This window comes from Ambystoma mexicanum, chromosome 10 (assembly GCF_040938575.1).
Source record: "Ambystoma mexicanum isolate Mex_15411 chromosome 10, UKY_AmexF1_1, whole genome shotgun sequence".
NCBI classification, from domain to species: Eukaryota; Metazoa; Chordata; class Amphibia; order Caudata; family Ambystomatidae; genus Ambystoma; species Ambystoma mexicanum.
In genome coordinates, this window is record NC_090932.1 from 726,237,950 (window position 1) to 726,264,256 (window position 26,307).

Below are 26,307 nucleotides of genomic sequence, written 5' to 3' on the forward strand. Positions count from 1 at the left end.
TCTCTTGGATGGAAATCAGCCTTTCATTCACAGAAAGTTAAGCTATTGAACGGGTAAAAGGCTAAAATAAACCAAGGTTAGAGCTTGTTTTCATAACATAAAATAGTGATTACATAGCAAATGCCATGACTCGAACTGCTTCTAGGTCCTGAAACAAATGTGTTACTTTATCAGCCTCACAAGGTGGAAAGTCTACGTCCTGCCTGCTGGGATTTAAACCTTTGACCTCTATGTGTTTGGTGTGGTGTCACATTGAGAGGGTTCCACAAAGGGCTCAAGATGTCGTTTCAGAGTGTAACAATCACAGATTGCTGTGATGAACACATCAGGGAGGAAAGAGAAAGTGACATCATGGTTGTACATGTTTCAATATATAAGGGTAAGGTGAACAGAACAAGTGCTGGGAATATTCACAAGTCTGAGGTGACGTTCAAGCAACAGTTTTTTGTCAGGAGGAATGGCTCCAAAAGAGCCAGTAAAACAAAGTGATTCATAGTCCTTTAGGATTCACTGCTCCTGGAGCTCTTTGTAGCTCATGTTGATGAGAGATGATTTGTCCCAGCTGCAGATGATGGTAAATTTCTTCCACCTGCCTCCTACGTGGATCTCCAGGTTGTTACAATTTTAAGCCCCTGCCAGGGTTGATGTGACACCATTAATCCTCCTTTATGTTGTGCCAGCAAGTGTTCTTTAGTGTTGTTGCTTGACCTGCCAAAGACCCCAGAGCCAGAGAACAGCTGCCAGCTACTCTATCAGTCTTATCTTCAGAGTATCTGTGGTCTGTAGGCTTGGACCTACCAGGTGCGGGTCCAGGAGTACAAGGCTTCAACTGTCATACATAGCTCATGGTTCCTACCTTTTTCCTAACTTGGGCTCCTCTGGTTCTGCCTTCCACCTGTAGGCACACCCTTTACCTCTGGGCCAATTTGGCTTGCTATGTCCTGGCATTTTCCCATAGTCCTACCTGTTTCTACCCTTCTCCTCATCCTTGTTTTGGCTCTGATGGTACTGGGCCTTTTCCCCTCCTCTGACTCCTCTCCTTCCTTTCACCTCTGGGTCTTTTCCTCCTCCAGCTCCTTCCTTTCCCTGTCCTTTCCTCCTTCAATCATCATCCTGGTCACACCCTCCTTCATCTCCTTCCTTTTCCTGCTTTTAACTCCACCTGCCTGCTATCTCATTCTCCTGCTCCAACTCCGCTCAGACAACACATCTCCAAGCACCCTCACTCCCTGCTGCACCTTGCTCCTTTTATATCATGGGCCTCTGGGTAATGATGCCAATATGGATCTGAGTAGGAGCACCTGTGACTGCTTATCATTTGGGTTGGAGGATTGGCGTGTCATGTTTTTACCGCCTTCACCCTAGGTGGAGGCATGAGTCCTAAGGATCAATAAGCCAGACAGCTGTTTCACAGGCTGTAATTACAAAAATCAGCAACGCCATCTTAGAAGCAGACTGCCCTGTCATGGCTGCCATCTGATTTAGCAATGGCTTGCTTCTACGTTTGCTCAAACTGCTCTCCCCACGTTTTAGGAGTCCCCAGCCAAAGCCACCACTGCTTGGTCTGTTCCTTTTGAGTAAGTGGTGATCCGCACCACTGGCCGAGGCATGTCATCTCTTCTTGTTTTGTCTCCTAACTGTGGACAGCAATCGCAAGTCACAGTGGTATAGAAGTTTAAATAAACACATTCACTTAAAAACTCCACAAATTAAAAGAAATCAAAACCTGTAGCTGCTCATACTCCCATCAAATCTTCCTCTTGCCAGTGGTTGTGTCATTTTAAGCTAACATTTTAAAACTTGCAAGTTTGACCGTTTCTAAATACTCTGGAAGATATTTGGTTAATTTAGATAAGCTCGTGCGATGCTGCTATATCTGTATAGGGACTCAATATTGTCTGAAGACTACCACTTTTTCTCCAGGATTTATGTGCCTAGATATGCCCCCGTTATGCTTAGCCAAACTGTTAAATACATGTTTTAAATCAATACAGAAATCACAATTCAAGCACAGATCCAACTTCTTGGAGGGAAGTGAATGTAAGTCTGGGCCAAGCTCCATACGTACCTTCAAGAGCGGCAGAATAGTCTTCAGTAGCCTTCGTCTTACGAACTGTGAAACATGTAAAAATAGAGAATAAGGCAGAAGCAATATTTTATATTTTATCCTTGAATGCCCTCCTATGTCTGTTGCACTTCCATCTAAATTTTGCCTTCAACTCTTTGTGCCTCATCTTATCCCGACATCCTTCTCTGTTCTGTCATTTTCATTTCTCCTCCATTTCAACCTCATCTGTAAAGATGTTCTGAAGAAAATTAACCACTTCATCGAACAGTCATTCCAACCTTAAAGCATGTAATTAATTGCTGAAATGCAAGTACCAACCACACACTTTGTCACCCAGTAATAGTGAATGCTGACGTGCAACTTTTTATTTGCTCAACCAAGGGGTCATAACAAGAAAAAGCAAACAGCAATATTATAGCATTATTGACCAAGCCCGAGGGCCGTACCGGGAATTATGGGCCCTGAAGAACAAGTTAAAGACCCGAGAGCAGTGAGGGCCTTTAACAAGGAATGAGGGCCCAAAACGACGGTAAAGCCCGAGGGCGAGGTCTATAAAGCTATTAGAACCCCTTGCCAAAACAAAAAAGTTCATGTAAACATTTGATTTTGTCATTATTATATTTTTGGGGGGACTTAAATATTCCATGTGGAATATTTAAGTTTTAAAGAAACATGAAAAATAGCATGACAAAAATATAAGTCATGCTTATTAATAGTAAACTAGCAAAAAGTACCCGTTCTCCGAACGGGTTCTGTGGACAGACATGACAACACTCATCAATTGTTGAAAATCAATGATCCTGTAGGTCACGGCTCCAATTCGCTTATCGCTTGATGTGCTTTGCACTCTGAAGTGAACTCCACTGAGAAGGGGCGTGTGTGGCTGGCTGACATACCCCAGAGCAGACGTTGGGGTGTGGCGAGAGTTGGTGTGCTGCTGCATACTGGGACCTACTGTGCTCTCTCCCCACCTGTTGCCTTACCCTGGCATGGTGTAGTTTGTTGTGGTACAAAAGTCCAAGACACTGCATTCTAGAGTTGAGGACCGATCCTTCTACGACCACATTGATGTTTCGCTGTTTCGCCTTGAAACACTTGTGTATAGGTGCGCTATAAATGCCATATCATATCATATCATGTGTGAAAGTGCTGTATTCCGGGGAAAGCGGTGAGGTGTCCATATGTTATGAAGCCCGTAATGTCCGCATGGTCCTAACCGGTGACTGTGCAAAATGTGCTACAGATTGGTGAAACAGTGTGGTATTGTATAAGGAACAACGCTTCACCAAGCCACAAACCCACAAAAAATGTTGAGTTTTGCTGGAATCTGGGGAAAGGGGTGGGGTGTCCAAATGTCATGTAGCCAGTATTGTCTAGAAGGTTCTAACAGGTAACTATGCAGTTTGTGCAGATTTGTTTAATGGTGTGGAATTGTATAAGGAACAATCTTTTGCCAAGCCACAAACCCACACATTTTCTCTTTTATAAATATAGATAGTTCTTTCACTAATTTAAAGTAACAATAAACAAAGACGGTATTTGTGGGAGCATGTATTTTTCACTTAAGCCACTAGAGGGGGTGAAGCACTATTCGTGCATAGTGAAGTGGGAGAATGGAAAACCAGGCTCCCGTCCTTCACCTCTCGCGCTTGGCCTAGAGGGTCACGACCCAAACACCCGCCACGAGAAGAGTTTGCCCATTTACCAGACGACCAGATACCCTGGTACAGGAACATACGGATGTGTCCATCTGCTTGCCCAGCAGCCCGCACTGGCCATGCCGACACCTGCGGCACGGATCAACTAGACTAAAATTTACACGTCGTTAGAGATGCCATGACGACCTAGACAACGGGAAGCACATCTGTACAAATATGCACACTGGACATTCCCACACCAACCTACACGAAGAATATACTCAGTGCTATGACGTAGGCGACAGGCATATTCACGGACGTGCATCTTTATTATTTTTATATAGGCTTTCAGAATGCAGAAACGCAAGACGCGTCATGAACTTTTACTAGCTTGCTCACGCTTCTCTTTGAAATCAGGTACAACGATGAGAAATATAATAAAGACAATACCGATTATGGAATTATATGCTCCTATAACCTAAAGCACCTGTGCACCAAACGAACAACTTATGCACCGGGCCAAAGTAGGCCTCAAACAAGAGCTCCCGTGGACATCAACAAGACAAGAGTCAGTTGCTGATCCTACAGAATGAGCTTGGCGAAGCAACCAGCCAAGGTCGCAATGTTGCAAACCCACGTTCCAAGAGCAAATCATCAAAGGCACGATGTTGCAATCTCGCACTCCGCGCACCAACGTTAAAGTCACACCGACAAATTAAACCAGACGCACAGTAGAAAAACAATATTAATTGTGCAGAATTATGCCTCTTTCACGGTCCCTCCCCACGTGATCAAGCCGAACCTGACGAGATGTCAAACCCGGGAGAACAGAGGCGTCTGGATCCCTCGCTACGAGACACTGGCAGATACACTTGAAAGGCTCAATGGACATCTGCAACAGTGGGAACGGTACCCCGTCTAGCTATGAATAAGTCCTCACATTGTCTGCATGTACCCATAGTGAAACATTGTTGCAACTTACAGGTACACCGAGAGCTGGGAACGACGGTGGTCCCAGGCTGGGAAGCTCACGGGTGCACCAATCAGAACTTGGGGCTCTTATCACTGACGCCAGCACATTTAGCCAATCCTCAGGAGCCTTCATGTAACAATTTTCATGTATCTAATTGTAGGGACAACCCAGATATACCACCTGACTACACCTTATCCACTAATATCTTTCTCTATATGTGTGCTATACTAACCCTACCACTCGAACATCCAATTAAGAGTGGCGATAGGTTTTTTGTTAACTTTCTGAAGTGACGCAAGTAGCGCGTCATAATACAGTAAAAAGGGCCTGCGAGCCCCACAATTGTGTGTGTCAGGACGAACGCGTGCGCTCCTTGACCCATCCCTGCCGTTTTGTCTAATAAACAGCAGAGTCACCTTGCTCCTTGTGTGCGTCTCATACTCTATCTCATCTTATCTGGGATACACACGGGAGGAGTTGGGGCCTCCCTGCCTGGAGGTCTGCGGACGGCCCGGCCGACCCCGGCAGAATTTCCCCCCGACAAGTTGGAGGCACTGCTGAGATCTGTTTAAGATCGACTTTTATTTTTACTTTTTCCAGGCACTCCCGTTGCGAGGAGGCCCGGCGGCGCGGCCCCCTCTGCCGTTGCCCCCTTCTGAGGACTACAGGACCATCGCGGAGCTGCGAGAAGACCGGACAGCGCAATCCGGATATTGGCCCTCGGGAGCCGGTTGAGAAGTATCCCGCCCGCGGTTGGCGAGTGTCCAGACGTGGTCCAGACGAGGGGAGGTGGCGAGCCGCTTGGAGGGGTGCACGCAGTCGAGCGGCCCTGCATCGAGAGAACTTGGTGAGCATGGCACACACAACGAGCAATGCGAAATTGTGAGGGAGGGGGGAGGAGTTAAATAAGGGAGGAGGGAGGTGTTGCACAGGTGCGCGGCGAAGGTTTGACAATATAGTGTTGGCAATGGAATGAAAGGGAGTGAAAAGAGTGCGAGAGCAGTGACGTGAAAGAGGGGGGGCGGAGCACGAAACATCACGTGTGGTCGCTCGTAGACACTGATTGGCCTAAATCGCGACTAACGTGTAGGGGTGGGCGTGTGTGGTTTCCTACGATTTGGCATTCATTGATCAATGAGTAGATGAGGTTCCCTATTGTTCGAGCAAGAAACTCGATAGGTAGATGAGGTTTCCTATTGGTCGAGCAAGAAACTCGATAGGTAGAAGAGGTTTCCTATTGTTCGAGCAAGAAACTCGATAGGTAGATGACGTTTCCCTGTAGGGGGTAGCTAGTTGCATAGTTGCCAAATACGGAAGATAATTGGCTGGTTAAGCCCTCCTGTTGAGGGGCGTATCACACGCGAGGCGACGCAGCGTGTGCAGTCCAATTATATTATTGATGAGATTACCTTGTTCCAGGAGAGACAGGAAGACAGCTGTAGGGTTAGCGGGGATAAATTGCAAGTGTATTTTGAAACTAATAATGAGACTGTACTAGTAGCGTAGAGACATCGGTGACGTCACCAGTAGGGATTTTATAGGATATCACGAGCACAAGGAACATTGAGTTTTGAAAGTGGTGGGGAAGAGAAAAATGATGAGGGAGCGGACAAGAAGATAAACAATAAACGAGTGGATTGGAAGAGGAGAAGGGGAGAGGGGCGTGGCTGAGCACGGAGAACGCCAGCCACGGCAAATGTAAAAGGGGGAGGAGAACGAGGAATAAGGACGACTGTATAAGATCGTCGTAAGGGGTACGCAGTCACAGGGGGCTGCGTGCGCTTCGGCCGCAGGGGGCCGTAGGGGAAGGAATATACAATACAAAATTATACATATATATATATATATTTGCGTTTTATTATTTCTTGTTTTTTTTTATTATTATTGCATACTTTGTAAAGGATTGTCGTAAGTCCCCACACTTACGGGGCCAGGTAAACAATATAAGGTTGTAAATTGTAAACTGATAACGAAGGGAGGAGTAACAAGTAGGGCACAACTATGTCATATGGGACAGGGTCAGGAGGGTGGGGGAACACCCTCACTACCCCACTACAACACATATGCACAACACTGCCACCCCATAGGGAGAAATTAATTAAGTACAGCATAGAGTGGACCCAGGGGACGGATAACAAAATGTTAACACCATGGCCGCCTAATGGTAGTTTCGATCCATATGCCCAACATTCATTGCTAAACCATCTGCATAATACATACAAGGGGAAGAAGTTGGCGAGCCATATGGAGGTGTTTAACTTATGGAGGATGTTCCAGGGATCCCGACCAGGACCAAATGGAATGTTCTCTGTGGGAGAAACACCGGAAGTAAAGGAGATTATGAAGGAGGGAACGGATGGGGAAAAGGGGTGTGAAAGGAAAAAGAATGCGGAGAATGAAGGAGAGGGAAGAGAAAAGATTGACACTTTAGAAGACATAAAAAAGGAACCGAGCAACGAGATACCCATAACACCGGGAGTGAAAACTGAGAGAGAAGGGTTGTACCCTTTAAGAGAACTAGGAGAAATGGAAGGACAGTTAAGGGCGGCTGAAGGATACTCGAACCCGGCTTACAGCCCTCCACCATATGTGGCTCACAGGAAGATAGTGGGGGAGGGGAGGATTGGAGAAGAACAGATTGTAGAGATAGGACATGATGAGTGGGTAGCTGCACAGATATTATTAAAATTACGGGGTTCACTAACGGGAGAAGAAAGGGAGGCTGTAAAGAGAACAGGCGAGGATAGTAGAAGGGAGAGTGAGATGAAGGGGGAGGAGCTACTAATACAAAGAGAAGAGATTTTGGAGGAAAAATTGGCAAAACTAAGGGATGAGCAGAATGAATTACTAACACAGCTTGAGAAGGGGGAAAAGAGAGAGTGAGGAAAAGGAAAGAGGGTAAAAACGAATTGGACAAATTAAGGGAACGAAATGAGGAGCAAAGGATAGAAGATGGAAGGGTAAGAGCAGCAGCAGAAAGGGTGTCAAGAGTAGTATTGAGAGAAAAAAAGAAGGAAGAAGAGGAAAAGGAAAGGGAATTGGAAATATGGAGGAGGAGGGTAGTATCAGAGGCAGCTAAGAAATATGAAGAAGAGAAAGCAATAGAAAGAGAAAGGGTGAAATGGGAAAGAAAGAAAGAAGATGAAAGAATATTGGAACAGATGAGCAACGAAATGATGGAGGAATTAAAAAGGAAAAGGGAGGAAAATAGTAGGGAAATGGAGGAGAGGAGTGAAGGGGAAAGAGGAGGGAGAAATAAGGAGAGTGAAAAATGGGGGGATGTATATAGAAGTAGAGAAGTAGCGACAACATCAACACCCGGGGGAACAGTTGATAACAAAGGAAGAGGAGAAATGGAGCGAATAGACTTAGAAACAGTAACAGTAAAGGGGAAAAGAACAGAGTGGGGGATACCATCTATGAATGATTTTTGCAGTGAGGAGGAAGAAGGAGTAGAAAGGGTAGGAAGAAAGAGTGAAAGGGAAAGCTTAGATAAGCTGTACCTCACTAGAACCAATATAGACTCGCCATGGATCCGTAAGAGAAGGGAGGAGCTGGAACAAAGTGAGGAGAGGGTGCAACAACTAGTGGAAAAACAAACCCATGAAGCCACACCATCGCCATCTCCATCACGCCCTCCCCCATCGCACCCTACATGTTCAACAACCACACGCACGCTGCGCAAAATAAAGCTTGCGCCATTCATGGACGAAGTGACTCCCTATGCGTGCCGGCTTAGAGACCTCCCTAGCCGCAGGCAAGACAGACAGATAAGCATACCCATATTAAGCACAGAGGTTGACGAAACAAGGGGAAGGGAAGGAGAGATAGGTAGGAGGAGGGGTAGCAAGGAAGAATTTGATGTGGTAAGGGAAATAGGGGAGGAGGAGGGGTGTGAGGACTCAATATTATGGAACATAAAGGGTGACACAAGACACAACTTAATGCCACTGTTGGAGAGAGGAGGGGTTAGACCACAGTATGTACCATGGAAGCATACGGATAAAGAAAATATAAAATGTAGGCTCCCATCACTAAGTGGAGGTGCGGGTAAGTGGATATATGAAATGGAAAAACACACCGCAGGGCAAAAACTAGCAGTAGGAGATGTGAAAGGCCTGTTAATATCAATATTAGGGGATAGAGCGGACGACATTTGGAAGAGAGCGGGATTCCATGGGATAACAATAACAAACACATCGCATGATGGGGCGCCATTTGCAAACTGCAGACATGCGCTATGGCAGGCACTGAGAGTACAGTACCCAGACACATCAGATATAGGAGCAATCACTTCCCGTAAGATGCGTGAGAATGAAGATCCCGTTGATTATATACAGGATATTCAAGAAAAGTGGCGCATGGAAACGAGAGAACAATGGGATAAAACACCAGCCATATTTTATCATATACTAGTACAAGGGCTCCCAGAAGGAGTACAGAAACAACTAAAGAAAGTAGTGGGAATGGAAGTAAAACCATGGCCTGAAATACAGCTGACAATAGTACATCACTGCAGGATATGGCAAGGAAAAATGAAACAAAAGGAAGAGGACAGGAAAACGGAAGAGGCCAAACTAGTACAGAAAAAATTAACTAAATACACAATGGAGGGGGCACTAATAACTGCGCCCACAACAATGGCCCAAAGCCCCACGCAAATAGTGGCTGCACAAGACCCAGCTCTAATACCACCTCGACAAAGTATAATACAGCAAATGCCGCCACTACAATTACACGCACAAAACGTGGGAGGAGGGTACCAGATGCAAGGAGCTGGGTATTATGGGTATAACAGAGGGAGAGGAGGATTTATGAGAGGGAGAGGATACGGATATAATACCCAACAGCAGGTGGGGGGAGTTGGAAGTTCATACCCCACAGGGCAACAGGTATACCAGGACAACACAGGGAGCTTTCCATGGCAAAACAGAGAACCACCCGTGTGTTGGAGTTGTGGACTACTAGGACACATGTCACGCACGTGTAGGGTCAGGCCAGGGACACCAGCATGGAATGAGCAGGCACAACCTAGGCCATCGCAAGAACAGCAGGGCATGCAGCAACAGCAATTAACACAACAACAGCCACTGCAGCAACAGCAATTAACACAACAACAGCCACTGCAGCAACAGCAATTAACACAACAACAGCCACTGCCACAACAGCAAGTAGTGATAACACAACAACCCCAAAATGAACAAACACAATTGGGTAGGGTGACGGTATTGGGACACAACCCTTACACAGGAAATGGCCAATCATTATACCCCCAATAGGACAGCCCACAGACGGCCTTGGTGTGTCCCATCCTGTCAGTAACACCTAATAGTGCGGAGGAGCCACGCATAGAGGTAACGATAGGTGACAAAAAATTATCTTTCCTTGTTGACACCGGGGCAACCCGGTCTTGCATAAGGGAAGGTAAATTTAAGATGTCAGGCGAAGCCATGAACACCCAAGGATTTTCTGGGGCTAAAGGATTGGTTCCTTTTACTGATAACGTTCCCTTATCTATCGGAGATTACGATCTGTCAGTTCCACTATTGTATTATAGTGCCTCACCAGTAAATATACTGGGGAGGGACATAATGAATAGGTTAAATATGACAATCTCCTTTACAGAGGATGGTATAATTTGCTCTACTCCAGGGATTAACATGCTAGCAGCACGACAGATTATGCAAGCATACTGTGGGCAGACAGCGATTAGGGCGGAACCAATAGATGGCGAGATATTCCAGTATGGGACAGACATGGCAATTGCATGGATGCCAGGGATAGAAGGTAAAATATGGAGGAGGCCAGCAGCTTACCTGTTCCGACCAGAAACACCTGTTAATGAACAGGAAGGAAAGGTGTTTGCAATAGACATTGAAAGCATTATTACAACAGCTGAGTATATTGCTGTGCACGCCCAAGACAAAGAAGGAAGAGCATGGAGGGCAGTGATTGCACTAGCAGAAGGATGTAGGTTGACCCAGGTGTCAGATGAGGAACTGTTTTCAGAAGAAAAAGAGGAGGGGGAAATGGTGTTCATGATGAGTGTAGAAATATGGTTACGAGTGGCTCACAAACATATAGCACAGAAAATTGCTATGGCACTTGAGGCACCTGCATGCACCCCAGTCCCCTTCTTTAAGGAGGATATGGCAAAGGTGCCCAAATCATTATGGACCATTAGCCCTTATGACGTAGGATGCATTAAAAGCATAGGGGGTGTACGGATAAAATTGAAAAAAGGTGCAATACTACCAAGAGTAAAACAGTACCCATTGTCAAAAGAGGCAGATGAGGGCATATATGAAACTATAATGGCCCTTATAAACAATGGCATATTGGTCCCCTCAGAATCACCATGTAACACGGCTGTGTACCCAGTGCGCAAGGCTAAAGGGGGGTCTTGGCGCTTCATACAGGACCTAAGGCCCTTGAACAACATAGTGGAAGCAGAATATCCAGTAACAGCAAACCCGGCCACAATATTGTGTGGCATTCCAGCAGAGGCATCACGATTTACAGTAATAGATCTTAAAAATGCTTTTTTCTCAATACCACTACACCCCGACTCACAAGATCTAATAAGTTTCACTTACCGAAATACTAAATGGAAACATACCAGGTTACCACAAGGGTATTGTGAATCACCCTCAATTTTCAATAGAGTTATACAGATGGATTTGGGTAACGTTGAGGTGGAAAGCACAGTGTTACAATATGTGGATGACATAATAATTTGCAGTACAAATGAAAGTAAATGCAGAGAGGACTCGTTAAAAATGTTGACTATATTGGCTGAAAAAGGGTATAAAGTAGACATGGAAAAAATACAATACTGTCAGGAACAGGTACTGTACATTGGCCAACTGATATCCCAATATGGAAGAAAGATTGCACCACAAAGAGCACAGGCCATATCAAGCACGCCCATGCCACAGACTGTGAGAGAACTGCAGCAATTTTTGGGGCTATGCAATTACTGTAGAGCATGGGTATTTGATTACAGCTCATACATAGGACCCCTGCTGGAGGGGTTGAAGGAAGCAAATAAAGGGGAGAAAAGGTTGGGGTGGACTATGGAAATGAGGGAGGCATTTGACGAATTGAAGGACGCGATATCAACAGCTCCAGTACTGGCATCCCCAGACTATGAGCGACGATTTTTTATATTTTCACATTGCGACTCAGCAGTAATGAAAGCAGTATTGGCCCAAAAAACAAGCATGGGCTATAAACCAGTAGCATTTTATAGCGGTCACTTAGACCCCGTGATGTTAGGCCACTTCCCTTGCGAACAAGGCCTCGCTGCAGCTGCTTTTGCAGTAGAAAAGGCATCAGCAATAACCATGGGGTGTCCAACTACACTGTTTGTGGAACATGCATTATTTGCAATATTAAATAAACCCAAGTCCACACTAACGACACAAAGGGCATCAGGTTATGAGATCATTTTGTCTAGGGCTGAACTAGCGATTGTTAGATGTAGCACTGTTAACCCTGCAAGATTTTTAGCAGAAATAATTGAGGAGGGAGATTACGCCCACGACTGCACCCAACTAAATGAAATGTATTCATGTACTAGAAAAGTTGAAGAGAATGCACTAGAGGGAGGTGAGCTTTTGTTTATTGATGGGTCATCAACTATTGATCAAGGAGATGGGATAAGGAGAACTGGGGCAGCAGTGGTAAAAATGATGGAGGCTCCGGTGTGTGTGGCTATGAAATGTGTACAGTTACCACAGCATTACTCTGCTCAAGCCGCTGAACTAGTTGCACTAATATTGGCATTAAAAGAAAGTTTTAACAAACGTGTAACAATATATTCGGACAGTGCATATGTTACATCCACTGTCCACTCAGGGCTAACAAAATGGAGGAGAAGAGGGTTTAGGAGAGCTGACGGCACTCCAGTGCAACATGCCCTCTTGTTGGCTGAATTAATTGAAGTAATAAACGACCCCCAAGAGCTAGCCCTAGTAAAATGCACCGCACACACCAATGGTGAAGACCATGTCTCAAAAGGGAATGCAGCAGCAGACGCACATGCGAAATATGCTGCATACTTTGGTGAGATATGGGACCCCACAGACTCACAGAGAGGGAGAGGGAGGGGAATGGCTAGGGAGATGTTAATAAGAGAAGGATATACCCATCTCCCAGCCACACAGATTATGGAATTACAAGCAGCAGCACCAATGGCCGAAAAGGAAATATGGGTAAAAAGAGGTTGTACAATGTCACCAACCGACGCACTATGGCGCCAGAGTGGTACTGGGAAAGTTGTAATACCATTGGCACTTTTAAATACCGCCCTGAGCCAATTACATCACCCAGCCCATACAGGCAAGGAAATAATTGCAGCACGAATTAGAGATGATTGGTTCTGTCCCGAGTTAAATTCTCATGTTTCAAATTTTATCAGCAATTGTCTCACATGCCAACAGTTTACGGCCGGTCATACCCTAAAAGTGATAAGAGGTACCATACCCCGGCCAGAAGGACCCTTTCGGCACCTCCACATTGACTATGTTGATATGATCAACATATGTCAAGGTAATAGATACATGATTGTAGTAGTATGCCCATTTTCTAGGTGGATTGAAGCAGGGCCCTGTTCACACCCAGATGCATTTAGAGCAGCCAAATTCATAGTAAGAGAGGTCTTCCCCAGGTGGGGAGTGTGCGAAGTATTAAGATCAGATAATGGCCCACATTTCGCAAACGAAATGTTCCAACATATCACAGCCCTGCTGAGCATAAAGCACAAATTTGCATGTGCATATCACCCACAGGCTAATGGCGTATGTGAACGCCTAAATGGCTTATTGAAGGAGGCAATTGCAAAGATACAACAAACAACAAAGAAAAGTTGGTTGTATTGCCTTCCGTTAGCATTGTTCGAGCTGAGGAACAGGCCAGGGTCCGACCACCACCTCACCCCACACGAGGTGGTTACTGGACGTCAAATGCGCCTTCCTCTAACGCCAACGTCAAGGGCATTCACTGACCACGAAAGTTCAGCGAGTATACTAGGTGATGAAATGTATCAATATGTGTCATCTTTGATTACTAGTGTTGTGTTTGTGTCTCAACAGCTCGAGCTCACGCGGGGCGGGTCCACCAGAGATAAAGAAGAAGGCGCCAGTACAGAATTAGAAAAAGAGAACTTGTGCAAAATTGCCAAAGGTGACCACGTGCTACTTCGCAATTTCAATAGAAGATGGAACGATAAAAGGTTCACCGGTCCACATCTGGTAGAAGACGTATCAACAAGAGCAGTAAAACTAAAGGATAAGCGTGCTTGGAACCACCTACATGATGTAAAGATATACAAACTGCAGACCCGCCCCAGCGCCAACGATAGGTCCATTGGAACAACAGCAACAACATCCCTGACAGCGGAAGGAAGTTCTACCACAGACAACGACCAAATTGTTCCCTTACCTTCTCACTACCCAGACACCCCAGAGACGATAACTGACGAAGAAAGGGGTGATCACTACACTGCCCACCCCATGGTCACACGTTCAAAGAGTAAAAATAATTACGCCACCCCCCCCCCAGGACAGTTGTAAAATAAACTAAAAGAACTTGGTCGCACAAATACACATGTAAACACGTGAATGTTCTCTTTTTCTCTCGCACATACAGGAACTGCGTATTATTGTATTGTTAAGTAGAAAGCTAACTAACAAAGTCCACTGTCCAGGCGTAGATGGTACTCCCAGACGATAACTACCCAGAAGAATTGTCACACCAATTTGTATACGAAATAAAAAGGCCAACATACCTAAAAAGAAGAAGGGTACGTGTTTACTACACAGCCTTCCTCCTGGCCATAGAATATTACATGCCCCACCTCCGCCCATACTTGCCGGTCTTAAGAGACCAATCACTTAGAGTAGCGTGGGAGCAGCTCTTCGCCTGGGCACTGAATGACTATTTGATTGGGAGAGCTTAAACAAAACAAAACTAACATTTAAAACGAGCATTTCTGAGAATTTTTAGGCGGGCAACTTTAACGTCGCAAGAATAAGCTGCCAGGACTGCAGCAAGGTAAGAGCAAAATGCCGGTGAGATTAGCAATTGTAATAAAAATAATAGGGATTTTGATAATCACCGGATTTTTGGCTGCTTCTGTATGGCAGTATAGCTGTGCTATCAATCTTGTTGCTGCACCCAAACCTAATATACCCCCGTTCCTTGCTGCAACAGGTGTTACGTCAGGTGGTAGTAGTAACATTACACCAAAGAAAAATAGAGTTAAACGCAGCACATACTCAGACAATAAAGGTATTGATAATTATGTACAAGATTCAGCACACGTCACAAACAATATATGGTACCAACACATGACCCGCATTGGTAAGCAGACAACTGAGGATAGCTGCTACGTCTGCTCATTAATACCATACGCCATGAGTGCTTCACGAACATTTGTTGCTACAGAAATAAATGAGAAGGTAGCACAGTGCATAATATACTTGGCACTGTTCCAGACGAAAGGAAGATTTCAAGGAACTGTAGTGCACATGACATGGAAAACACGAGACTCATACCCATATGAAAACAACTTCCTCAAGACCTACTTGAGTTATCACAAGACCAGTTTACATGCTGAAGCATTCAAATATATAACAAGTGGCCCTGCAAAAGGAGAAACACAGAAAGTAACACTGAAGTATCTACCATGTGATTGGTACGCCACTGAAATTCCGGGTAAACAAGGATGCTGGGAGAGGCCGCTACTGACGATAACAGGAAAGGTGTATCTGGATAACAGCTGGGAGATAGGAGTGATTGGCAGCAACATGGTAACAAAAGAAACTATCTCAACCATCGAGACACACAATCACCGATGTTGGACGACGTGGATCAAGTATGTACCAATGCTCACATGGGTAGAAGAAGATGAAGACCCAATAACGATACTACCGTTGACTGCGCCCAAGGTATGTTACCAGCATAAAGGAGAGGTGGACGTAGGATATAACACCAATTGCGCAAGTGTGACGGAGTTACCTGAGGGGGGAGCAGGAACAGCAGTAATAATGGATCATTATTGGGCCTGTGGAGAAAAGGCATACCATACACTGCCTCCCCTGTGGAATGGTGTGTGCACAATGGTACACGTCAATGTACCATCTCTAGTGGTACCTAAGAAGCACGTCGATGTGGCGAAATTTCCTAGAATGAATGAAGGGGATAAGAGAAGAAAGAGATCTGCACCACTCCAGGAGGAGCAAGGGAACAGGACCAACAGCAATGACACTGTCCTAAATAGAAGAAAAAGACAAGGAGAGCCGCTGACAGGAAATTACCTATGGGGAAGGTCGGAAACGGCACTAACATCAATACCGCCAGAACACAGACTATTCAGCAGAGCAGCAATGTTCTTCTCCTCAATAATACACCCGGGATTACAGGCCTACGCAAACGCAAAATGGCTCCAAATAACTAGATGGGAACTAATGATGACCATCAATTCTACTGTAAATGGGTTCAACACAATAAAAGAAGAGCTGCGAGCTGTAAGGATGGTAGCACTACAGAACAGATATGTATTGGACCTTCTCACAGCAATGGAAGGAGGAGTTTGTGCAAAGATAGGACAATCATGCTGCACGTTCATACCTGCCAATGATGCTGACAATGGTACACTGACAGAAGCAGTTTCACAATTAGCCCAGATGCACTCCAAAATGACGGATGAAAGCAATGGTGTGAACAAGGATGAGAGCTGGTTTTCACTATTATGGTCATGGATGCCATCCTGGCTGTCAGATGGACTGAAAATAATAGTGGGCTGCACCATATTGGCTGGAGCTACCCTGATCATAATTAGATTTTGGAAGGCACGAAAGGCACGCACTACTGACGAATTGCTGGAAATGGTGGGAATGCACCCCTTGATGCCAGCAGATGACGGCCAGCATACAGGTGTAATTATACAGGAAAGGGAGAAGCTGCGCACCCAAATAATTACCAACCATCTAGACCCACCGTCAGTAAAGACCGAGAACCCAAGAAACCCCAGGAGCTACATAGGAAGATGGGTATATTGTACTCCTGGGGGTACCTGTGAATATATGTATTGGTCATTTGAAGATCATGTAAACCACTATGGACATCTCGGAGGAATAACCAAGATATGGCGAGTAAGAGGAGATAACGAGAAGGATATGTTTGTGGTCGACAAGTCGACCAGAGGGGGGACTGAAGTGGGAGAATGGAAAACCAGGCTCCCGTCCTTCACCTCTCGCGCTTGGCCTAGAGGGTCACGACCCAAACACCCGCCACGAGAAGAGTTTGCCCATTTACCAGACGACCAGATACCCTGGTACAGGAACATACGGATGTGTCCATCTGCTTGCCCAGCAGCCCGCACTGGCCATGCCGACACCTGCGGCACGGATCAACTAGACTAAAATTTACACGTCGTTAGAGATGCCATGACGACCTAGACAACGGGAAGCACATCTGTACAAATATACACACTGGACATTCCCACACCAACCTACACGAAGAATATACTCAGTGCTATGACGTAGGCGACAGGCATATTCACGGACGTGCATCTTTATTATTTTTATATAGGCTTTCAGAATGCAGAAACGCAAGACGCGTCATGAACTTTTACTAGCTTGCTCACGCTTCTCTTTGAAATCAGGTACAACGATGAGAAATATAATAAAGACAATACCGATTATGGAATTATATGCTCCTATAACCTAAAGCACCTGTGCACCAAACGAACAACTTATGCACCGGGCCAAAGTAGGCCTCAAACAAGAGCTCCCGTGGACATCAACAAGACAAGAGTCAGTTGCTGATCCTACAGAATGAGCTTGGCGAAGCAACCAGCCAAGGTCGCAATGTTGCAAACCCACGTTCCAAGAGCAAATCATCAAAGGCACGATGTTGCAATCTCGCACTCCGCGCACCAACGTTAAAGTCACACCGACAAATTAAACCAGACGCACAGTAGAAAAACAATATTAATTGTGCAGAATTATGCCTCTTTCACGGTCCCTCCCCACGTGATCAAGCCGAAGCTGACGAGATGCCAAACCCGGGAGAACAGAGGCGTCTGGATCCCTCGCTACGAGACACTGGCAGATACACTTGAAAGGCTCAATGGACATCTGCAACAGTGGGAACGGTACCCCGTCTAGCTATGAATAAGTCCTCACATTGTCTGCATGTACCCATAGTGAAACATTGTTGCAACTTACAGGTACACCGAGAGCTGGGAACGACGGTGGTCCCAGGCTGGGAAGCTCACGGGTGCACCAATCAGAACTTGGGGCTCTTATCACTGACACCAGCACATTTAGCCAATCCTCAGGAGCCTTCATGTAACAATTTTCATGTATCTAATTGTAGGGACAACCCAGATATACCACCTGACTACACCTTATCCACTAATATCTTTCTCTATATGTGTGCTATACTAACCCTACCACTCGAACATCCAATTAAGAGTGGCGATAGGTTTTTTGTTAACTTTCTGAAGTGACGCAAGCAGCGCGTCATAATACAGTAAAAAGGGCCTGCGAGCCCCACAATTGTGTGTGTCAGGACGAACGCGTGCGCTCCTTGACCCATCCCTGCCGTTTTGTCTAATAAACAGCAGAGTCACCTTGCTCCTTGTGTGCGTCTCATACTCTATCTCATCTTATCTGGGATACACACGGGAGGAGTTGGGGCCTCCCTGCCTGGAGGTCTGCGGACGGCCCGGCCGACCCCGGCAGAATTTCCCCCCGACAATAGCTTTCGGAGAAAAAGAAAGCAACGGTCAAATTTGAAGGCTGTAAGAAAACTGCGCTATACCGGTTCTCATTATAGCCCATTAACCAATGGGAAAGGGTTATTCACCGGGGTTCTAATAATGAGTACAAAGGGAAAAAAAACCTGAACAAATGCTAAGGGCTGCCTGTTATAGTCCGTTATTGCCTATCGGGTACAGCAACAGTTGCTCAGCTCTATATTCATTAAACATATTTTAAAATAACTATATTATCTATTCAAGCTACTTGTTTTAATAAAGCCCTTTTTAGTTGCTATTCAGGCCATATAGTTCTATACAAAAAAACAATGAAACAAACGTACACATACCATTAGATCCGCCCTTAAGTTTGTATTGGGTAGCAGCACCTTCTAAAAAAAAATCAACAAATAAATTGGTTAACAAATGAAGATGAATTAAGTATCGACATAATATTCTTCTCAAGTTGTTGTGAAATCTCGATTACACTCCGCGCTCCTCATGAAGATAGGGTCGGCAGCGCAGTGGGCCGCGCAGGCAGGGGCAACGTGCAGTGCAATAGGAGTTCGGTCCCCAGGTCCAGCACTTAGAAGCTGGAGGAGTTCGACAACAAGCATAAATAACCAATTCAAAAACAATAATCATCTCTGCATATGAACACTTTCGTTACCAGTTCTTACCATGAACTTTTAACATGAACTAAAATAATCTAATTTTATAAAACTGACTTGGAAAGTACACACAGCACATTACAAAACATGACAATTTTTAAAAACAAAATATTATAGAAGGGTGTCACACCGAATGACTCTAGCTTCATTCTCTCCATCATCAAGAGATGATGTACCAGCATTCCAATCATTGTGATTCATTTAACAGATTTAATCTGGGTTGGTCTTTTGTATTTTAAAGCTTTACATACTTCCAAAACACTGGCTTGTCAAATTGTCATTTATAAATGTGCAGAAAAATCTTTGACTTTTACAAAAATGCAAAGGGTTTTTTGTGTCAAACAAACAAACTTTAAAATATGCTTGCCTGAGTCCTTCTCCATCTCGTCCGCTCCCTTCTGTCTACCACCCCTTCCACCTAAGAAGAAGGATCAAGTAATGGGCTAAACGATGCCACCAGCATGCGAGGAGGCAAACTTCACAGAAGACAGTACAATAATGTACGAGATATAAGATGATTGAACGGGATCACGGTATTGTCTGCTGGCAAAGCCAGGATACAAGCATGAATGCTTTGGTTCCAAATTCTGATACTTATTCATCTCTTGGACTAACATTTTATGCTCATTGTTGCAGGTGATTGCCTAGGTTTTCCAACACCCCATCTGTACAAATCAATTTCTAGACCTTCACCATAAGGATGCCGTGTTCGTTTTTATAGCAACCCTATCTGGTGCAGGTATATTGCTGATTCACTGAAAAAACTTTGTTAAAGGGAAGTTATGCTTAAGTTGCACTAATAAAAACCTATGAAATTCAGTAAAAAAAACATTGTTAAAAGGACGTTATCGTTACAAGTAAAATCGAAAAACCCCTCAAATTCGCCAGTTATGGTAAGCTAAGCAACCACAACTCGCGCCACCACCGTGCACTGCTAAGACTAACACACAGGACATCAAAGATGACATCACAAACATCACTGATGACATCACATGTCTAGCCCCTTCTTTTTTGTTCACTGCCATATCTAGGCCAGGTGGGTTTATTTACTGACAGTCAGAAACTTAACTTTCAAAAGGTATTACATTTATAGATATTGCTATTCTCACATGTTCGTACACTACTTTCCGTAGAATTTAATCCCATCTTATGATGTACATATATAGGGGAAGAAGCAGGCCTGAAACACAGCAATCATTTTTGTGCGTGAATACAATCACGTAGATTATACACAGTTGCTAATGATACTGCCTCTTGTTTGCTTACTTTACTCTCCATATATAAGCCCCATATTTGTATGCATTGTAGTCTATTTATGTTTTGTGTGTATTACTAGAAATATGTAGAAAGTGATGCATTATTAGCTACTTAGTACATGTTTCACAGACCGGAAAAGTCTGCTACAGAAGCATTCACCATTTTATTATATAACTTTGGAAAATTACAAATATAGCACCTCTGTGGTGTATGCTGCAGCCAATACCTACATTTCTGTATGAGTAGGTTCCTGTACTAGAAAGAACACTGCAATGGAATTTTCATTAGAACACTACATTGCGTGATGAAGTAGGTAGTTTATTACACATCTCCAGATAATCCCTGATACTTTTTTGCCAACATTACATTCACAACCCCTTGTATGAAAAGTAAATGCACATGTGATGTCATCAGTGATGTCATCAATGATATTTGTGATTTTATCTTTGATGTCCTGTGTGTTAGTCTTAGCAGTGCATGGTGGTGGCGTGAGTCATGAGGCCTCATTACAACCCAGGAGGTAAGTTCCCTACTTTACCACCATGGTGTAAACTCTGTTTACACCATGGTGGATGGCGGATTTACCGCCCCATTCCAAGGTGAGTGGGCCGGTAAATCCCCATTCCCCATTTACCCTTCCCCATTCCCATTTTTGCCCCATAGGGCATAATGGGAGTGGGGAAGGCGGTAATTACGGCACCGTAAATTACGGTGCCGTAATTAGCACCAAGGCGGGTTAGCGCCTTGCATTTTAACGCCTGCTAAAAGCAGGCATTAAAATGGTAATCAGGCGTTAAGGGTTAACGGCGCCGACGGCGCCGTTATACCCTTAACGCCTGGGTTGTAATGAGAAAATTTCCCTAGCACGTCCCCTACACCTTTTCGTACTCATTATCCATTACCGATCTAGTACACAGTACATACTTGGAAGACATTTATCAAAACTGCTATATATCTTAAAAATGGCATCAGCTATTGCCATCCCTCCTCCCCAAGAGCCACCACCACCACCTGCTGGAGGACTTTCACAACAAAAATAGCACAGTACTTTCAAAGACAATGAAGAGGACCAAGAAGATGAGGTAGAGGAAGTGCCTACTTCTAGCACCAAGATCGAATCATGGGTGTGCCAGTTCTTTGCTACTGTTGGGAGCGTGCAAAGGTTAAAGCTACCAAAGTGAAATGTACTGAGTGCAATTTTGTACTCAGTCGCAGATTACCTGGACAGTACTCCTACGGGACCACCTCCATGCGCCGCCACACCAAATCCAATGACCGCAATGCTCTCAGAAACGTTATTCCTTTCTCAGCAAGTAGTAAGCTGTCTTCCTCCACCTCATCTTCCGCAACAAATACTGTAACCACACAGCCTGATGTCTACGGGCATTGGAGCATTATAAATAAATAAATAAGGAGGGCTACGGACCATTATCGTCCATTGCAGGCCCTGAAATGGCGGATAAAGGCCATTAGCACCCCTGGTTTCCAAAGCGGGAACCCACGGTGCTAAAACATAGATTTTTCTTCCTATAGCCGGACGCCTGTGGCCTGTGGCGTCCCGCTGTAAGAAGGAAGGATTATTCTTCCTACAGCGGGGTGGCTGCGGCGTCCCGCTGTAGGAAGGAAAATCCTTTTCCAAGACAGCCAACATGGAAAGAGAAGGAGGGGCTCTATACACAGCCCCTCTTCCATTGCCATGGCAGCCCGCAAAACCCTTTGAACATATAACCACAAGCACTTTTTTCCCTTTCAAACCTATCCTACCTTCGAATAACTTTACCACATAGCCAGTCCCATGTAGACATAGCCACTTTAACACAATTTTTTGTCCCTAGAGTTCATGGCCAGTAGCCAGATTGTCCGTGTCATAACCTTATGACATGACCCAGACGATCTGGCTACTGCCCACGGCCACAGTCTAGACCTCAGTCACCAAAGGTATATGACTATTTTTTGTACCTACATTATTACAATTGTCAAAAAATAAAACACGGGCACATTTGCAAAACCATGCTTTAATTTCCTTGCCCATGGTCCTCACGAGTTTGCTCGAAATCCGCCCATGTTTTATTTTTTTTAAAGTGTCAAAATGTATGTACATACAATAGTCATATAATTTAGCCCCCACTCGACAAAATCCATTCAGTCTTTACACAAACATTGAAGGTTTGGTCTATAATCTTTCTCAAAACTTTTGTCCACATTCGTCAAATAGCAACAAAGTTATAAGCCATCAAAAAATGTTGAGACCACCCTCTAATTTCGCTCCCTCTTGAGAAAATCCCACCAAACTTTAGAAAACCATTTATATCTAGATCCAAAATCGTTTTGCCAAATGTTGTGCAGATTCGTCAAATGACACCACATTTATATGTCTTTACAATATTCTGGGACCCCCCCTATAATTTTGCCCCCTCTTGACAGAATCCCAAAACATTTTGCAAAACCATTCAGGATTAGTTCTAGAATATAATTGCAAAATTACATGCAGTTTCATTGAGTGGCGCAAAAGTTATAAGCCATCCAAAAACTGCTTTTCCCAAACCCTGTAATGAAGAAATAGGTACAGATGTCCTGGGACATCTGAAGTATCCGCGAACACCACAGGACTGCCCCAGGACATCTAGAGTGTTTGCGGACTTTCAGGGGGTGAAACAACCCGTTTTTTGGCTTCTTACGGCCATATCCAATCAAATCCTCATCCCTCCCACATCCCCAGAGATTGTTTGTCGAGTTTGACAAGTGAAATGCTGTTTTATTTTTAAGGTTTTCACTGCGCTGCTCGCGGACCCCAAAAAGTCCACAAATCCAAGATGGCGGGCGTTGCAGGGAAACAGACGCATTTCACGTTTTCTCACCATCTAATCAGCGGGCGAGTCCCGGTGTCCGCAGACCACGCAGAAGTCAGCACTTTTTTCTGGCCAATCGGAGGCCAGTCTGCGTACAGTGCAGCCAATCAGAGGCCAGTCCGCGAACTGAACAGGGAAGTGAGTCCGCGGAGCGGACATAGATATCACTAATTGTTTTGCCTTACGTTTTGGTCATTTTAAAAAAAAAACTACTGGACGGATTTACACCAAATTAACAAAAGCACGCTTTCGTGACCAGGCCGCCGCTCCTGCCGCAAATTTGGTGTAAATCCGTCCAACGGTTTGGGCTTTAGGCGTGAGCAAAGTTTTTTCCCATTATGTCTATGGGAAAAAAATTAATTTTGGGATCCCCCCTATAACTTTGCCCCCCCCCCCGGACCAAACCTCACCAAACTTTGCAGATCAATTCAGAGTTTTGCAAAGTTTGGTGAGGATTCGTCCAGGGGGAGCAAAGTTATAAGCCGCCCAAAAAAGTTCTCTTTCTATGGGATTAGCAACTTAACCATAACTACACAGCCACTAGTGTGGCTGTGTAATAATAGCACTTGTTGTGCTGTAAGACCAAATACATATGGAGGCAGGTCTATAAACTTCAGACATAGGAAAGGCTCAGCCAGCCTTACAGGAATGTGCTATTCTAATCTTGCATAGGAACACATATCACTGCAATGAGTGCTTAACATACTGGGCTAACTTCTGAACCATTGTGGCACTCAATTTACCAGTATGCATTTCAAATTTGGCTATTGAACATGATAAACATAATTCCCACAGGAAGGAAAGAATGCTACAGGATTTGTTCTGCAAGGAACACACAAACTCTATATTCTATAGTGAACACAGAAAGCATTACATGATGAATTGATTGAGGCAGAATGTACTTGCCAAAACAGAAAGGCAATAGCTTTAGAGCCTCAGCACCATGCCATACAATATCCTGATATGTGCTATTTAAATCTGGTGAACAAAGGAATCTTACTTAGGGCCCCTACCATAAAAATGTCTCTGGTTGAGACTTTCGCAGCCAAAAGGATCTGATTGGTTAGTTTACTCCTGGGGGAATGCAAAGAGAATGTTTTATCCTAATCTACAGAGCCTAGAAGGATAATCACAGTGTCGGGGGATACACGTACTTGAGTTATCTTTCAGATTAGTACCTGGTGAGAGTCAAGCAGAATGTAAAACACATTCTGATTGCCTCCCGCCGGCTCGTTACCCGGCCGGAATCCCTCAGCCGGGATCTCCCTGCTTTGTCCACGGCAGGGGATGTGGCAGCCCCTCTGTCAATGAAAAGGCTTGAAGCGGGGCCATCCCCGCTCCGAGCATCCACACGCCTGGTGGCTGCCATTGTCCACCGCCGGGGACTGAGGTCCAATTTCTTTTCTTCCCCCCCCCTCCCTTTCTCTGACCCCCACCCCACCCTCCCAACCCCATTTACCTTCTTATCTTTATTTTTTTGGGTGCGGGCGCGCTGGGAACAGAAGTGTTCCCAGCGCGTCCGCTCCCTATGTCCGCCATGGAAAGGGAAAACGGACTCCGTTTTCCCTTCCCCGGTGGCCATTTTCTCTGTCATTTTTTTTTTCTGTTTGAAACACTGCAGCGGGCCAGGGTACTAATAGTAATATGTGCCTCTTGTGGCCCAGGGCCTTCCTTAAGGCCTATAACTATGGGCCCGGGGGCATTACCTGACTCGGTAATGCCCCCGCCGTGAGGGGCATATTGCTTAATTAGTGCAATAATATCTGTCTAAAAGGAAAGCATTATTGGGCACAAGAACTAAATGCATGACAAAGAGCCCAGATCCCAACATCTTCCCCACCACCGAGGTTAGACTGATGGGGAAAACATGCTAAACATGCTAAACCAAACCAAGTTGTGTTCCAGCGAATCAGAGGTTTGATTGAAAATAAATAAATGAAACGGCACTCTCTGCCAGATCTTAGGCCAGACAGTCTGCCTCATTACGAGCCTGACAGTAATTAGGCAGTAAATCAGCTGAATGGACGCCACAATAATTTACTGCTACCGCCACCCGGTCCCGTAGGTTTACCACTGGATTACAAGGGGTGGTAGGGTGGTGTCATTCCCCATTTCTGGAGTCCATAGGATTCCATGGGGATTTTGCCGGATTTACCGCAAACTGTAATTCCGCAGAAGTGAATCATCTGATTCTTGGAGGAAAAGTGGAGGATTTACCTCCAGATTATTGCTCAAGGTCAATCCTCAATTTTTTCTCCAAACTCCAAAATTCAGCGGTGTTGTAAAAATGGTGGTAGTTCCAAAGCTGCAAAAAAAGATGGCAGCAACGGAATTACTGACACTTTTTTACCACACCACTAAACTCGTAATGAAGGCCGGTGCCCTCGTTCCTTTTCCCAGTTAAATCATGTACAATAATTTTATCTTGTCTGATGTGCAATCTAGCTCCTTGTAAACTCAAGCGTCTCGGGGGGATAGCTCAGGGGTAACGTGCTTGCCTAGGAAGCAAGATGACACAGAGTAACAGAGGTTCGATCCCAGGGTCCGCGCTTAGAAACCTCTGGGTATTAAGCGCGTTATAAATAACCTATCATAATTTTCAAAGAGACCGAATGGACTCATTACAAGTTTGGTGGTATTTCAGTGGTAAATCTGCCAGGATATTGCCAAATGGAATTACCATTACCGGCAGATTACAAACGGTGGCATGCCGGTGTTAGAGCCCATAGGACTCCATGGGGATTTCGGTGGGATTACCGCTGGCGGGGATTACACCGATTTTTGACAGTAAGGCGACAGAATTACCTCATTATGCTGAAGGTTTTTCATCCACCTCACTACCAAAGTTATTGTACAGCAGTGTGGTATTGCAGTGTTTTTACCCGCACCACCGTACATGTAATGAGGCCTGTAAAAGCTTTTTAAATGGTGTCAGATTCCTCCCCCCTCCTTTCCTGAGAGTGGGTTGAGTAATCTGATGCCGAATTTGTATACATATATAAACCTATCTGTTTCTAGTATTTGGCACTGCTCTAAGCATGCGAGAAAATCAAAGGGGCTACTCTCATGATATAGTTGCCCAAG

At 44.9% G+C, this 26,307-nt stretch overlaps 1 protein-coding gene across 35 annotated transcripts in view; it reads right to left on the reverse strand.

The window, feature by feature from the left end:
- The window catches only part of LOC138491680 (von Willebrand factor A domain-containing protein 5A-like), a 925,839-nt gene that overhangs the window by 65,312 nt on the left and 834,220 nt on the right, over positions 1-26,307 (reverse strand). For 26 of the 35 annotated variants that reach the window (XM_069618327.1, XM_069618326.1, XM_069618336.1 and 23 more), the window contains 3 exons: positions 19,485-19,535; positions 18,797-18,838; positions 2,069-2,113 (listed from right to left, as the gene is read on the reverse strand). In XM_069618327.1, coding sequence (XP_069474428.1) covers positions 2,069-2,113; positions 18,797-18,838; positions 19,485-19,535 — 138 coding nt within the window. The remainder of the gene's footprint in view (positions 1-2,068; positions 2,114-18,796; positions 18,839-19,484; positions 19,536-26,307) is intronic. The other 9 variants (XM_069618332.1, XM_069618350.1, XM_069618348.1 and 6 more) reach the window with 2 other exon arrangements.